Consider the following 16,895-nt stretch of genomic DNA (forward strand, 5'->3'; position numbering starts at 1 on the left):
ACATGCTTGGGAGCCTCGGTGGTGTGCATTTCTGTCTTCACTGTCACTGAAGACTCGCCAATTAGTGAGGAAACTGGTCTGGTGGCTGAGGGCATATAGCATTGCGATTCTCGTGGATGTGCTTCTTGTGATTGTCTGCAGCTGCAGAGAAACGAAGGTAGTGTTTGAGACAACAGACAGCTTACCTTGTGTAGCTCTTATTTGGTTGCTTTCTTCAGCTTTCTTTGGCTGAAAGAGCATGTGAGTTCATATTTACATACATATTGTTACAGCCACTGGTCCGTTCCAGCTGCCCAGTTCGAGTCCTGTGGGTTGTTTCAAAGCAACCGCCAGCCAAGTCGATAGCACGAAATAAGTTCTCAGGCCTATTTGCCACATTACAATGCTCGTGGAACCATAGAATTAACCAGGTGAAACGCCAATAGACACCTATGACTGATCGAATTCAGCCGAGCAATGCGTTCGGTCATTAGCGTGGTCTAAAGCAGTTTGAACTGCACTCCACTGTACTGCTACGAGCTGAAACAACCAAACAAAGCAGCCAGATAAAACAGAATTCATTCCTCGACCAGGTATATTTCATTTCAAGGAAATTGCTCAGGGGAAGGATTATATGAAGCATAATGATTGAAACAATCACGATAAAAATAAATGATGCAACCAACAATAAAGTCACCCCTTAACCCTTAGCAATACACTTCCTCAATACAAACCAAGCAAATGAACAGGAGATCTTATTTAACTCGCTTATAAGGCCTTCATGCACACCACAGGAGACATATATAGGGTTTGACAAGACAATAAAGATAATTATTGTTCGGGCAAACCAGAGGTAGAGCTTTGCAGGAGTCTGGGGTCAGGTCAATCCCCTTGCAGGGCTGCAGCTGCAGCTGGAGTAGATGTAGATGTAGATGCAGATAGAGAGAGAGAAAAATAGAGAGAGAAATGTGGTTGTCTTCGTAGCTTGACTCAGCCAGATGGCAGTTCAACCCCACTTAAACAAAAGAGTGGCAAGTTATGTGGCCAGTGAAGGAAGTGAAATCCAACCTATCCATTTGCAAAGTGAAATTCTGGCCTTCTCTCTAAGATCTCTCTCGTCTTCCTCTTTTGTCACTTCTGGCTCGTGCCTCCTTCCGCTGTCTTTGCCATTTGGCATTAACTGTGTGTGGGCAGGATGCTTTTGCCATAAAGGCAATGTCACGAGCCATCACGGTCTCTCCTTGAGTTACAACGTCATCTGCATGAGTCATATGAGGTAATTAACCTGCCTTTTGGCATCCCTGGTTTATTCTCACCTCTCTTGCACTTTAGGGTTTTGCAAGCACTTTTAAAAGAGAAACATAACGGATTGATTAAGGGGAAAGAACAACTAACAAAGCAAAAGATTTGGTGGGGGGTAGAAATGAACTGGATTGCATGGAAGACAAACCGTCTATTACATACACAATGCATATCTATTGCCCGAATAGTATGTCACGCTTGTTCTGAACAAATATTAAGAAATAACTAACCATAAAATAAACAGTTTTTTCCCCACTCGGGCCATTTTCACAATGCGCCATATGCCTTGTACATACACATATATCCACATATATATTTGATGTCATTCCTTCTCCCTTTATTTATTTTGGGTAAAGTTTAATTCAGAAAAAATCAATAGCATCACATGCATAATCACGAGCATTGGTTTAGTGTTGTTCGGTGAGTCTATATCAAAGAGAAACAATCGGCATATACAACCATGGAGCATGAGGGTGCTGGCACATTGATCCAATGCAATAGCTTTGTCACTTGCACATCTTCTGAAATGATATCTTCATAAACGTCTCCCACAAGCTTAAGCACCACTTGACCAATTTTCTTGGCCCATTCCTAAATCAATAACAGTTTAGTGGAAATCTTGCACTCTTAACAAGGTACATTGCCTTTCTATGTCAAGCAAAGGCCATTGCCACAAAATCCTACGCACTGTCTGCAAGTCATTTATAATAAGCCTCCTTGCTGAAGAACATCAAATCTGCTGAAATGAATATTTGCAATAGTAACATTGGCCCGGAATAGCTTTGCATAAGTACAGCACCAATGGGATGTCCTTTTTGCATCCACCCTCACGTCCTGTTGAATCAAACGAAAGAAGGTCTTCAGAAGAAAGTGGAGTGCTTAATAATGTGCATGAGCCACTGTGTAACTGGTTTGGAGTGTGAAGGCTGCTTTGGCTTTCTCCAATGGAAAGGTCAGTGTTTGATCGTGCTGTCAAAGCGGGAAGTCGAGTGGAAGGGAACTAACACTCCCATTCTGCTGGATAAAGCCTCAAGGCTGCAGGCAGTAGAAACATGTCATGGACCAATTCTTGACTTTTCCCTTTGAGTTCTGGCCCTGCTCACCCCCATCGATTGCTGCCACTCTGGCCGGTTGTCCCTCCCGGGCTGGCAAGTTCCCTGTGGAAGGCTGGGGGATTTTATTGGGAGCTGCAAATAAGCGCTTAACCTTCACTGGCGTCCACTTAATGCATTCCTAATGGCTTTGCAGGCAATGGGTTTAGAAAGCAGGGCACCCTGACTTTCTGTATTTCTTGAAAACTTTCTCAGATTGAGAAAAACATGTGATGCATACTGGAGGAAGTGGGAGAGGGTAGACAAATGAGGCAAGCAGACTTCGATGCTTTAACGAGCATTTTCAATAACCACATCTCAAAATTCATGGTGCAGGCATGAAAAGATTTCTCGACAGGTTGATGTCCTTTGGCATACAGAACACTTCATTTTCTATTTTGAGGACCACAACTGCCTTCACATCACATGAGTTAAGCATTAATGGAACACTTTAAAATAAAATGAAATACAGAACCAACTAAAATGAAACTGTAAATATGTACGCGTGAGTGTGTGTGTGTTTACATATATATATATATATATATATATATATATATATATATATATATATATATATATATATATATATATATATATATATATATATATATATATATATATATCTGAAAATATGTGTATATATATTATTGCTGTAGCAAAAATCATTTAGGTAGGTTGTTATAAAAGATACTAGGCTCAAATGTTTTTGCACTCAAAAATGCGAAAACTGTATAATAACTGTATTAACCAGAGATGCCATAATGGAAGAAAGCATGTCAAACTAATATCTTGCGGTGATACCATGCACCCCTGAAGCAAAACAGGTGCTTGCCCATGTTAAGTGCATTTTATGTGCTTTAGCAGTTCTCTTTCAACTCACTGCAGGAAACTGCCTCATCAGAAACACCCACAGCCGAAAGCAAAAGGCAATGGTCATTGGTGGGGAATAGATTTCCCATCATTCGTTGCCACTCCTCGTGGTTTGCTTGTTCCAATGGACCCCAGACATTGTCGGTCTAATAGGGAGCCATTAGGAAAATCAGGAAACATCTTATCGTTAGTGGGCTGGGAGACGATAATCATCATTAACAAGTGTAGTGTAAGGAAGGGGAAAAGGGATATGGTTAGGGCCTTGACAGAAAAAACAAGTCGTTTTCTTCTAAAGGAAGGCAATGGAAATGAACAAAAAAATATGTAGCACCCTGCCAAACTAAAACAAGAAAAAGATCAATCAGAGATTGCAAATCCTCGCCAGGACTTCTTTTGAGTGGTGTATTTTTTATAGCTTTATGGTAAATCCAATATGGCTACCAAACCATGTGACCAATGGCATCATATGTGTGAACCTTTTGTTTCTCATGGACAGGCAGTCATACAAGTAAAGATTCACCTCGATCTGTTCGGCCACTTCAGAGAAGATTTTTGAAGGTTTCTTAAAAAAATATACATATATATATAATGATATCATATATAAATGATAATCAGTATCAAAAAATGAGTACCAGTTTACTGGGCTGGTGTATACCCCGGTTAAAATAGGTGTACCATATCCCTGCCTCATAAGAGGCGATCAGGGTTGTGTCAGGAAGGGCATCCGGCATAAAAACATGTGCCAAATCACTATGTGGATCATACGTATGATCCGCAGTGGCAACCCCTACCGGGAGCAGCCGAAAGATGAAGAAGAAGATATATATATATATCTATATATATATATATATATATATCTATATATATATATATATATATATATATATATATATATATATGTATATTTTATATATATATATATATATAAATATATATATATATATGGCTGCCGAATCACATGACCCATGACGTCATTATTTTCTTTTCTGTGGACCATTTTATCCCGAGATAACCCTCAAAAATTTTCATACTAATTGGATGTGGCATTCTACATATGCAATTATGACATCATAACGAGGGCACCTATGATATCATAAAAAGCACACTCATTCCCCATGAGGAGTAGTTGCTTTTCCTTGGTGCGGTTTCAGAGATACAGAGGTCCAATTTTTTTCCGTTTTTCCAATATGGCTGCCACACCACGTGACCTATGACATCATAATTATCATTTAAACATTCTCCATGAGTTGTCCCACCTCGGGTGAAAATTTCGTCTCAATCCGACAAGCGGTTGTGAAGAAAAACATGAAAGTTCTGTGCTGACAAACAAACAGACAGACAGACAAACAAATGGACCCAAGTGCAATACCCTCTCAGAATCCTTCGGTGAGGGTAACTCGAGCGAAGTCGATGGCGTGCCATCGCAAATTCCTCTGCTTCCCAACGAAAGCATAGTTGAAAGATGTCAAAAAGTTCCACCAGGAATGACCCAATTCCCAATGTATTTTCCTGTTTTGACCCTGTGACACGAAGTCCCCTTCCCCTGGGGCATGAACCGGGAGTCAAATCCACGACATCGTCACATATTTTATGTGTCCTCCAATGTTAATCGCATATTCAACATTTCATTTTATAATGTTTTAAAATGTGCCCATAATTGCATTTTTGGCATTTGACCTTTTAATCCCACCCCAGGGAGTGTGGCCAAAATGATACTGCTCTTGCACCTTCCTCCCATGTGGTGATCATAACTACCAAGTTTGATAAATTTCTGCACAACTGTTTAGGAGGAGATGGCGTGATGGATGGACAGATGGAGAACGGACATACAGACATTCAGAGTCGATTACAATATCCCCCGTTCTTTTCAAAAGCATGGGGATAATAAAAGTAGGAATTAATTATTATTGGTTCATTTTCTATCCTGAGCTGCATTTATCACAGAACTTTATAAGGTTGGAGGAACACCTGTAGAACAAGAAATGCTTACTGCTTCTCACCGCTAACGGTGGATGAACAGACTTTTTGCATGACATGTTCCAATATGTCATCCTTGTTACTTGAAGATATAAGGTCGGATAGGATATGGGCAAGTGCTGAAACTCAATATGGACATTTGGATTGTTTTCTGTTGTCCCGAGTTTTCCGTTGTCCCAGTTTGTTTGTTTTTCATATAAGCATGATCATTGGCCTTTCAGACAGGACGTAGAAATTTGATGTTTCAAATCATTAGACAGATGAGAAATCCGTTGAAATGTAATTTGCCTTCATTAGGCGTCATTTGAATTTCTGAAATCGGCCCTGAGGTCCAGGATTGACGCGATGCAAGAAACAATCTTCATTTGTTTGGAATCAGATGTCATGGATGCAAAGTATTTGTAGATGGAGATGATGTCTTCTTTCCAGTTTTGACTTTACCCAACATGATACTGTGCTCCACCTTAAATTTTTCACCCATTTGGCGGTTACATTATCAAAGCAATTTTCGCACTGGCGGTATCACCGTAAACAAAACTGGTGTTGCTTCCCCAACACTCCGATGATAAACTACCTTAAATACCACCCTGCACTTTGTATGTGAATACACTTGGTTGATTTGTGATGTCTTACATTATCTGACTTTTTTTTACACAACTCACTTTTTTTAAAGCAGTTAGAATTACAAGTACCGCAATCTCAATAATATGGGACTTTCAAAATAACATATGATTGTTAACACGGCCTTTCGTGCATGCAATATGTGTACGTTTTCATCGACTCAGTTCTGCTATTTGGGCAGTTTTAACCTGCTGTTGCTCACACAAAATCTGTAATTCAAATAGTCTTTCAAAATTTTTTTTTCAGGATTTAAACCAAAGAATGGCAATTTCAAAATGGTTAATCATAATTGTTGTGTTCCTGGATGCAAATCGGACTCGTGGAAATGTGTAGAAATACGAGAAATATCAGTGCATGAGAACTGTTCAGTTCCTACTATTTCATGTTGATACAATATATTGAGTGGCAGCAGTGGTTATCTCTCTCACACACACACACACACACACACACACACACACACACACACACACACACACACACACACACACACACACACACACACACACACACACACACACATACACACTTCTCATTTTAGCAGTAGATGCAAAAATCTAGTATAATTTATCTTGTGGTCCCAAAAACAAACAAACAATATATTTATAACAGCCCTCACAGCTCCCACCCTCCTCTCCCCACCCAACATGATTTATAGTACACTAGAATATAAGACCCGTCACTTCGCTGAAAGAAATACCGATCTTTGCTGTGATGGATAATCAACAGGGCAAGAAGAAAAAGGATTCCTGCGAGTGCGGGGAGAACCAGTGTCGCAAGTTGGCACTTGCAGTATAGCCATGTGTGCCTATGTACCCATAAAAAATTTTTTTTGTCACAAACCTTCCTGGGTGTTTTTCTGAATCCACCATAGTTGGACTTATTGAAATCCGTTAATCTGTTCTCAAGTGAAAACACAACAAACAGACAGACAGACATGGCTCCTTTTATAATATATATTGTTAAGGGGATGTCGCTGGGTCACAAGTTGCCTCTCTGGGACCCACTTCCCAACCTGTGACCCTGAAACTGACAAGCCACGGATAACTCCACAACCAGAGGGGTTGCTGGGCAACCACAGAAGCAAGTTGAGGCAGCTAAATCTAATTGGGTCCTCACGCCCACAATCCCGTTTCTATACTGGTGATTCAGCTATCCCAACTGGGGAACTGCACTCTCGGCTTCCCACCCTGTCGACTTATTATGTCTGGCTGAGTAAAACCATAGGTCAGTGGTTGGCTCAGCTAGTGGAGCAAATTACTGGCTCACAAGTTCCTCTCAATTTATTATGTACACTACATCTAACCAATGGAGGAAATAAGACACTGAGCAGGTTTGGAAACAACAAATCTTGTATTAAACAGGCACGCATTTACAAGAGATTACAGTGTCACTTCAGCAATCATCTTATCCTAAGCACTCAAAGAAACACCTTATACAACCAGCCTTAATGCAGACAGGTGCATGCGGAAATTAGATAGACAAGGGGACAGAAAGAAAGAAGAAGTTGGGCCGTGTTGGCAACTCCTTTCTCACCCGTACGTTTGCAGGCTTGGTCCCCATGGGTCTCAACAAGGTGTCGATGTCGGTAAGTCAGAAGCAGTTGGGAGGTGCAATGTCATGCAGTATCGTGTGGTGCTTAGCTCTGAAAAGAACTGTTGAGGGTCTTGTGTCATTCATTGATGCTCCACAATAGGCTAGCCATGAGGTGTATGTGTTGAAAGATGCAAGGTTAAGTGGTGCATGTATGAAAGACATGTAAGAAATTGGTTCTCCCTGCTTGTTCAGCATCGGTTTAACCTGGCAGTTTGGGGAGCGCCGCCCATTGCACCTTTTGCGTCGCCAGGATGTGAGGGACATCCGTATATTGCCTGACATGTTTGGGAGTGCCCTCCTTCGTGCCCTCACATTTCCTTTTGGTAGCGCTAGCCTAGCTTGGTGCTTTGCATTCCGCTCTTAGTTTTGGAAAGTGTCCTCTCGTCCTGCTCGGCAGCTTTGCATTCCGCTCGGTCGTGCTGGGTTAATAATAATTTTCACGCCTCTGATGTTAACCCCCAGACTGGATGCAAACTCCTTCAGGTTCTGGACTGCTCTCTTCTCAGACTTTGACTATGCCTGATCTGAACGTCAACTCCACTCCAACCACTCTGTGCTGGGTTCTTAATGTCCCCTGCACGGTGTTGCTCATCACGTTGACTCTCGGCAACCGACCCAATTGGCTTAGGCATGCTGCGACCCAGTGGCTGGAATTGGTTACTGGAGCATCAGGGATGGGGGGAGGGGGCGTGGGGGTAGGGGACAGGGTGTTTCAGGAAAAGCATCGTTTGATCCATTGCTGGAACGACGAAGAACCATGACCATTACAACACTGGAATGGCGATTACCTGGCCGAAATACTGGTGAAGTGACATGGTTTGAGGATGTGTGTTTGAGAATGAATCATGAAAACGGGGGTTCGAATTTGCATGTCAGAAACTAACGATTGAGAAATGAGGTTCGAATACGAAGTTAGAAAATGAAGTTTTGGAAATGAAGAGAAGAATGGGGAAGGTTCTACCTCCAATCACAATGCATCCACATTTCCCCTGATCGAAGAGGATGTGTAACCTAACCAAACAATCACGATGGAAATATCTAAACTCCAGAGATCTTTCATGTGATTGATGTAACTCCCTGGGGTCTTTTCCATAACTACAACAGTATCATTTTAAAAGTTGATTTTAAATTTACTCTGTGCATTGACGAGCCCCAGATAGGACCTTCCCATCGTTATTAAAAAGCATCCAAACCAGATGCGCTGTCTTCCCCATAACAGACGTCGGTCCATTAAATAAATAACCAAGCCTGCCATGATCACATGAGGCACTCCCACAAGGTTTTATGTCCATTAATTGGCAGGGATTATTGGGGCTTTGGGTAGAATGCTCCCATCTACGATCCTTCGGGCTTTGAACCAGCCCACATCATCAGACGTTTTTTCAGTACGTAAAGCTACAAGATCTCAGAACTTTGGGGGGGGGGGGGCTGCGAAAGTTCTCCAACCCTTTCGTTATGCTCTTTCCCTTTCTCTCAGGTACTTTTCCAAGTATTTTTGGCTTCTTGCAGAAGCTTTGCGAGTTGTTCGATAACAATCCTTATATCACACACACACACACACACACACACACACACACACACACACACACACACACACACACACACACACACACACACACACACACACACACACACGCCGCAATCAGCATTGCTACTAATGGGTTCTCCGGATGTGTGCCAAGCATTCTAGGATGGATTACATCATTTTGAAAGTCCCGTGTTGGCACAACGAGTCAATCAGGTAACACCTCAATAAAGGGTTACTTGCATCACTTGACATTAGACAACATTTGGAATACTTCATCGTGGTTCAGTGTTTTACTTGCTCTGAACTGCGCTTGCTGTAGATGAAGAAACAAACAAAAAAGCAACTAGAAGGGCACTCAATAGAGCACCTACCTCCACCACATCATGCCTGATCCACGAGAACATATCGGGGACCCAATACATTTTTGAAATATCATGCTATATATCGTTTTTGGCTCTGCCTCGCAATGGTGAAGAATCACTTTAAAAATAAATAACTCTCATATCCAGATCTTGATTCGGATCTTCACCAAAATCTCATCATTTTTTTTCGTGGTCACACTGTCCTGTCCACCAAGTTTCATCCGAATGCGTCCACAACTTTTTGAGATATCGTGCTTTCGATCAGTTTCACCATATCTCTCAATGGCGAAGAATCACTTAAAAAATTATCGGATCTGGATTCAGATCTTCACAAAAATTTAGTCAATTCTTCTCAGTCACACACCCAACGTGTCCACTAAGTTTTGTCCGAATCCACCCGCAACTTTTTGACATATCCTGCACACAAAAAGACAGACAGACAAACAAACAGACAGAGAGGAGGTGAAAACATAAACTCCTTCACCTTCGGTGCTGGAGGTAATGAATAAATGCATAAATTGTATAACATGCAATTGCAACATCGTTTAGTTTATTTAACCGAAGAACCAATTAAAGGTTTAATGAAATTAAAACAGGTCTTACTCCAAGTACAGAGGCAAAACCTTAAAGTATTGCATAACCTGTACATTGTAATCACTGGATTTCTAAGATTGTACATGTTATTTAATTTAATTTAAATATGCACCACCAAAAGTACATTTATAAATAAATTTGATTGTAATGCGTAAATTATAATGGTCCAGGCCCAATAATGAACAACCATGTTGGTGCTTTGCAGGCAGGGTGTTGCATCATTGTGAACACATAAATGGCATAAACACCAACTTTAGAATTCGCATGAAGCCGACTGTTTTGTCTGCTAGCTGGTGGATGTTAAAGAGCTTACCGCATTTTTGAAGAGTGGAGGCAGTTGTGAGCTGGTATGCTTACCAAATTCTGAATTCCTCTCCTGATGTTGAGGAGGGGTGTACAGTGTCAGCAGCATGCCCACATCTCTATAAGTAATGAAAATCCGCAGCTTGTTTGGTGAACCTACACATGAGTCAATGAATTAAATTGAGTTGGAACTTGGAAGTGACCAATTCCCCCTCAGCAATCCCCATGGAAGTTATCATTTGCATCGTTGCATCACAAGTCATCATTCGTATGAAAAGACAAATTTCAGATGTCATGGGAAATTTGTATTCAGTTTTTGTCCACACAGAGAACAGACAAGATAGCTTAGAGGTCTGTGCGCTCGCTTTTATGTTGTCTATCCTGGGTTGGAATCTCGACCCAGCTATATGCTGTCATCCTTGTGTTTTGTATGCAGGGCAATGTATCACTGTGTACACCTTTCATCGGAAGGATGACCAGAAGACCAGTCTGCCAGCATTGTTTGTAAGTGGACATTGAATATCTCAATGGCATGTTATTTTGTGAAGAGTAGGTGAGTGATTATCAGCATCATGAGCAAATGAGAAATCCTTGCCCAAATCACCTACAGTCAGATCTAAGGCCAAGTCCGCAGGTTCGTGAAACACTTTGTTCCAAAAAACTTTCCCTACCGGCCCTAGAAGACACCATGGGATATTTAAAATCCACCAGCAAATGCTGCTGGATGAGACACCCGGTGTAATATCCATCCGAAAGACGGCACGCGGGCACACACTTTGATGTAGCACCCTGCCTTGAAACACACTGATTACAGTTTATGAACTTGGCCAAGATTCGAACTCAGATTGGACAGCTCAGAGGCAAGTGCAACTTGTTCACTTAAAATACTGTAAGTATAGTCTTCCATTGCGGTAACGACTTGCGAACGGAACACACCCCAGACTTCCAATGTTATCTTCACACACTAATTTGTAAAATGTTTATTTCCTTGCGCTGTCAACTAATTCACAACACACTAAGATTTTGGAAATCAACAGAATGTTGATTGAGGTATGCTAACCGCCATGGGAAACAGGGAGAAGCTGATGTTTTGGGCGTTAACCATTCATCAGAGCAATAGAGAGAGAGAGAGACGGAATAGGTGTGAGGGATGACTTAGTATGGGAGTGAATCTGCAGTGAGGGTATCAAAGCAGGGTTATGGGTCAGGGGGCACATAGGGGTGAGAATCACAGATTTTTACAGGGAGGGTCAGGGTTCAAAGATCAAGTCAAGATGACTGGGACTAGGAGGAAAGTGAAAAGAATAGGGAAAAAAAAACAAAAAAAAACGAAAGGATGTGAGATAAATAAACAACAGGAACTTTTAAAACGGATACATGTAAAAATAATGAAATAAATAAATTAAAGAATACTCAAAATTATAAGTGAAAGATAAAAAGGAGAAGGAAAAGTGTGTATAGGGGAAGAGGAGAAAAATGGAAGAGGAAAGAGTTGAAGAAAAGGAGGGCAGGAGAGAGTCGAGGAAAAATAACGGAAATCCATCATAATGTTTTAGGAATAGCCGATACTGCACCATTAATAAAAAGTGTCTGTGAAATCCGAGCCATCCCAGGTCCTAAAGTGTCCACCTTCGTGTGTGTGTGTGTGTGTGTGTGTGTGTGTGTGTGTGTGTGTGTGTGTGTGTGTGTGTGTGTGTGTGTGTGTGTGTGTGTGTGTGTGTGTGTGTGTGTGTGTTATGTATAATATGTCACGTATAACATGTGTGCATATAATATACAGTACAACATATCACTTATAATGTGTGTCAATTACTTTTCCCATTTGAGCTTTTGTCTTCAAAGTTTCAACAAACACGTATGAGTATAAAAGTATAAAAGCGCCTCAAAAATGATAGGTTGGAATTATTTTATTCGAAATATTCAAGTATACTGGAAGATAATATTATGATGTTTTGCAGCAAGAAGCGTAATTTTAAATCAGTACCTGTACATTTGTGACCCTATTTTCTTTATCCTCTGGGAAGTTTCATTTTGACGGTACAGCCTCATGAGCGTGCCAAAGTCTAAAGCCTCGGCCTAGCGTCAGATGTGCTTTTATCTTATTTATTCATGAGACATCCTACGGACGTAAATTAACACTCGTTTTACACTTATCGTGTTGCACATCATGTGCAGCAAATTTCACCTCCCTTGTATTTATTGTTATTTTTTTAAACACTGCCCTTGAGGCTCGGTTTCAAGTTACCGTCTACATTTCCAATAGAAGAGACATAATTACTCTTTTATGAAAAATGTTTTTCGAGTTTTTTTTTTTAAATCCTGAAAAATAGACTTTAGTGAACACACAGTCGTTTTTAAAGGTTGGCCTTTAAAACCCTTCTTAAATCATCCTTATGAAAGGGACAGACAAGTACACAAATACACACTGTGGTTTCTATCGGTAAATAGAGAACACTAATAAATTTTCTCTCTTTTTTTACTCTTGTTTTCATCAAGTTGAATTTGAGTACAAAGCATGCGTGAATGGGCCTTGCATTTTGAGATGTTTCTATTTTTCGTGTTATTTTTTTTTTTTTTTACGAGTATCTATCTTACCTCTCCTTTCCCTCTCCTCTCTCTCCTGTGCTCTATTTCCTCTTATCTCTTCTGTTCTCCTTTTCTCCAAATTATGTCTCCCCATTTTATCTTTCTGTCATCCTTGTGTTTTGTATGCAGGGCAATGCATACGACCTCAGATTCTAATTTTTATTCATTGCTTTATTATTTTTTTATTCATATTTTATTGTTTTTCTATTTATTTGTATCACTTTTAAAAGTTGCTTTAGGTTATGTATCTAACGTCATTCTTCAGCTTTTTGTTTGTTTCCCTGATATTTTCACTTTCCTTTCAGTCCCTTTGACTTTTAACCGCTGAACCCTGACCCTCCCTGCCAAATATCTGTCAACCTCACCCCATGTGTTATGTGTTGTACATCATATGCAGCAAATTTAACTTACCCCAGTCCCCACTTAGATGTCCAGACCATTGACTCCCTCCCACCATTGATCCAAGATTTCTGCTACCCCCTCTCACTTTTGCTTCAACAAAGGGTTAATGCCTGAAATGTCGGCTTCTCCTTCCTTCCATGGCGGTTAACATACATCAATCAAAGTTTTCAAGGATTTTCAAGGAATTTAGGCACAGGAGGAGGCCATTCAGCCCATCATGCCTGTGCCACACCAATTTCAGATTTAATCAATTTGTTGATACCTCTTCCCTTCATGTGCAGCCTTTTTTTGTTGCTACACTGGTACTCATTTCACCGACCTCAGAAGGATAACAGGCGGAGTCAACCCCCTGGTGTTAATTCAGCAGCAAACGGATATTGAACTCAGGACCCTAGGATCCCAAGCCACCAACCTAACCATTAAGCCAACACCAGGTTTTGATTTCATCTATTGTTCTTTTCCATCAACACGAGCGTTCAAGAGCAAGATGAGTTTCTTCATTCTTTATCTCAAATTGGTCCTCTTGGATATTAATTTATAACCTTGATTTTTTTTTTAATGTACGTAAAGAATCCTATAAAGCTGCTGAAGTCCCACCAGAACTGCCATTTTTGTTTTACTGTGAGATAAAGACTGCATAAACAGATAACTCACTTCTCGTGTAGACTGTCAAAAGCTGTCTAGTATCATTCAGTGGTAAATATTTATTGTGCGTTTATGATACCCATATACTGGAGAGGTAGTAGTGAATCTTACCGGACATTTCATGTACAAAACATTTCAGAAAGATGTACGAAAACCGTTTCAATCATTCAACTTTTCATCGTTCATAAAGTTAATGCCAACCATATGATCTTTGAGCTGGCAAAAAAGATTACAATCACAAGGTGACAAGATTAGACTGTATGGAGGATGATTTAACACTTCCCAACCCATCTCCACTCGAGTAGTATTTGTCACTTTTGTTTTGTGGGGAGCGAGAAGTGGGAAAGGGAGGTGAGCGTCCGACAGTAAGGAAACACAATGAGATGGAATACCTGACTGTTGTCTGTGTGTTGCCGGAATTAGCCCACCTGAAGTGAGCTTCATTGTTTAACAAGTCCAATACATTACTGTGCACTGATGATTTCCCCACATTCAAGAAGTTACACATTGATTAAACCATTAAGATCCAGGGAGACCTAATTGCCGAAAGATTTCCGACTTATGACTGAACCTTGAATTTTTTGACGGTTAGTACCAAGAGTGTATACAATCCACGTTGGCTCAACTTCACTGGCAGGAAATTATGAGCACAGGTGTCATCACGTAGAATGATCTTCACAAAATCTAAAGCATCAGTGTTACTTTGCTTTCCACGACATTTGTCAAGTTTCAGATGATAAAACCCATCTTTTGAATTGTACATTGACTCAGACTGACATGACCTGAAGCAAAAGCAAGGATTCCTTTGGTGCAGTTATCATACTTAGAAGGAAGTATTGAAGCAATGTATGCACAGATTGCTGTATGAAGGTAGCATGATCAGATGCCTAATTACCTACACCACCGAAGGTGGAAAGAGGTTATGTCTTCACCCACGTCCGTTTGTTGAGTTTGACAAAAAAAAATGAACATTTTTGTCATTTTTTGGTCTGTCTCAAATTTTTGTTTGTTTTCAGGATATTTCAAAAAGTTGTGGACGGATTTTGATGAAATTTGGTGGACAGGTTGGATCTGTGACAAGGACGAACTGATCAGATTTTGGTGAAGATCCGAATCGGGATCTGAGAATTTTTTCGTGATTCTTCACGATTGAGACATAGGGCCAAAAACTATATTTATCACGATATCTCAAAAATTTATTCACCCCGATATGTCCTGCTGGATCAGGCATTATGTGGTGGAGGTATGTTCTCTACCGAGTGCCTTTGTAATTGTAGAATGTTTTTACATGGACAAGGTGGCAGTGAAATGTTTAGGGACCATCTACTTAGAATATTCTATTTGGAATGAAAGAATCGAAACCTTGATGAAAAACGGTGACCAGATGATGATCCGGGCAGTTGGGAAATCAGTAAATTGCTCAAAGGTGAAGGTTATAACTTCAAATACAATAGCTTTTGTCAGTACTTACCAGTGCATAATATATCTGTGTTTGTGTGTTTATTTATGTGTATGTGTGGGGTGTACATATGCATATATATATATATATATATATATATATATATATATATATATATATATATATATACATATACATACATATGCGTGTATTGTTACGTCTGGCTCCTTTACTGGGACGATGATGGAGTGATTGATCTTTATTTTGATTACGTGTCAAGATGGATGGGGGGTTGTTTAAAAATGTAAAAATGAGAGTGAAAGGAAAGTGTAAAGAGGTCATGGGAGTGCGCAAGATGTGGGGGAGAAGAGATTGAAGTTTCGAAAGAGAAAGGGGAGTGACTGAAGGCATCTGTGGAACATGCAGAGGTGGGGAGGCAATGGATGTGTTAGAATTCCACTGTGCTTGCTCACAGAGTAAATATAAAGCCCGTTATGTTATAACCCAACCAGTTTTGTCTATTTTGTTATCCTGAGGCCATTTCTGTCCTCCAGAGACAAAAAGAGATTTGTTATGATGATGTGAGCACAGAGGCTTTTTGGTAGCATGTAACACCAGGGTACAGCTCGATCATACAAACGAGCAGAGTACCCGCCCTATGGGCGATCTTGTTCCAAGCATGTAACATGTTCTTCTAATGCATACCTTTTTGTGTCGGCAAAAAAAACCCCAAAAAACTTTATGAGGTCCGTCTAAAAAGTAACGGGATGACTTCACAGAAATTTTATTCCAAAAAATATATTGAAATCACAGCTTGACCCCTTCAAAATTGTTTCCCTCCAGTCTCACACAATTGTCCATCCTCCTTCTTCCACGCTTTGTTGCATCCCCGGAAGGCTTCTTCTGGAATCCTCCGGAGCTCCCTCGTCACGGCCATTTTGATGGCCTCAACATCAGGAAATCGGGTCCCCTTGATCGCCCCCTTGAGCTTGGGGAATAAGAAAAAAAATCACAAGGGGCCAAGTCTGGTGAATACGGGGGTTGCTCTAGAGTTGGCACGTTCCTCTCCGCCAGAAACTGTCGGATGCTCAGGGCGTTGTCATGGTGGAGCACCCAGGCGTTGTTCTCCCACAGGTCCCTCCTCTTGTCCCGGACTGATCTCATGAGGCGCTGGTGGATCTCCTTGTACACGTATTGATTCACTGTTTGCCCCTGTGGTAGAAACTCGAAGTGGACAATGCCCTTGAAGTCAAACAACGCGACGAGCATCACCTTGACCTTCGACTTCGACATCCTTGCTTTCTTTGGTCTTGGTGATGCCAGACTTTTCCACTGACAACTCTCTGCTCACGACTCATAGAGCGACGACTCAGACTAGACAACGTGTAAAGCACGACCTGTAAAAAATCACACTATGAGCACAGTCAACCATCACCAATCATATATATTGCTGGAATGTTGCAAAAGACTGTGATGCAACCCGTTTATTCAAGTTGTGTGAGTGGAGCACACAGCACGCTCAGTCCCGTACTTTTTAGATGGACCTCGTATGTGCATGAAACAAAAACATACCTACTGCTTAAAATTCAAAACGCCTCACTGCACTGGAAAACATGGGGACGTGAATACTGTACTCGAAATGA

At 40.8% G+C, this 16,895-nt stretch overlaps 1 protein-coding gene across 1 annotated transcript in view; it reads right to left on the reverse strand.

Annotated features, from left to right (window-relative positions):
* Positions 1-568: 568 nt before the first annotated feature.
* The window catches only part of LOC147022227 (uncharacterized), a 36,559-nt gene continuing 20,232 nt past the window's right edge, over positions 569-16,895 (reverse strand). Inside the window, exons 2-4 of the mRNA XM_085892923.1 lie at positions 10,231-10,376; positions 3,253-3,388; positions 569-2,448 (exon numbers count right to left, since the gene is read on the reverse strand). Coding sequence (XP_085749049.1) covers positions 2,381-2,448; positions 3,253-3,388; positions 10,231-10,376 — 350 coding nt within the window. The 3' untranslated portion in view covers positions 569-2,380. The remainder of the gene's footprint in view (positions 2,449-3,252; positions 3,389-10,230; positions 10,377-16,895) is intronic.

This window comes from Eptatretus burgeri, chromosome 8 (assembly GCF_056783735.1).
Source record: "Eptatretus burgeri isolate ZD-2024b chromosome 8, Ebu_testis_v1, whole genome shotgun sequence".
NCBI classification, from domain to species: Eukaryota; Metazoa; Chordata; class Myxini; order Myxiniformes; family Myxinidae; genus Eptatretus; species Eptatretus burgeri.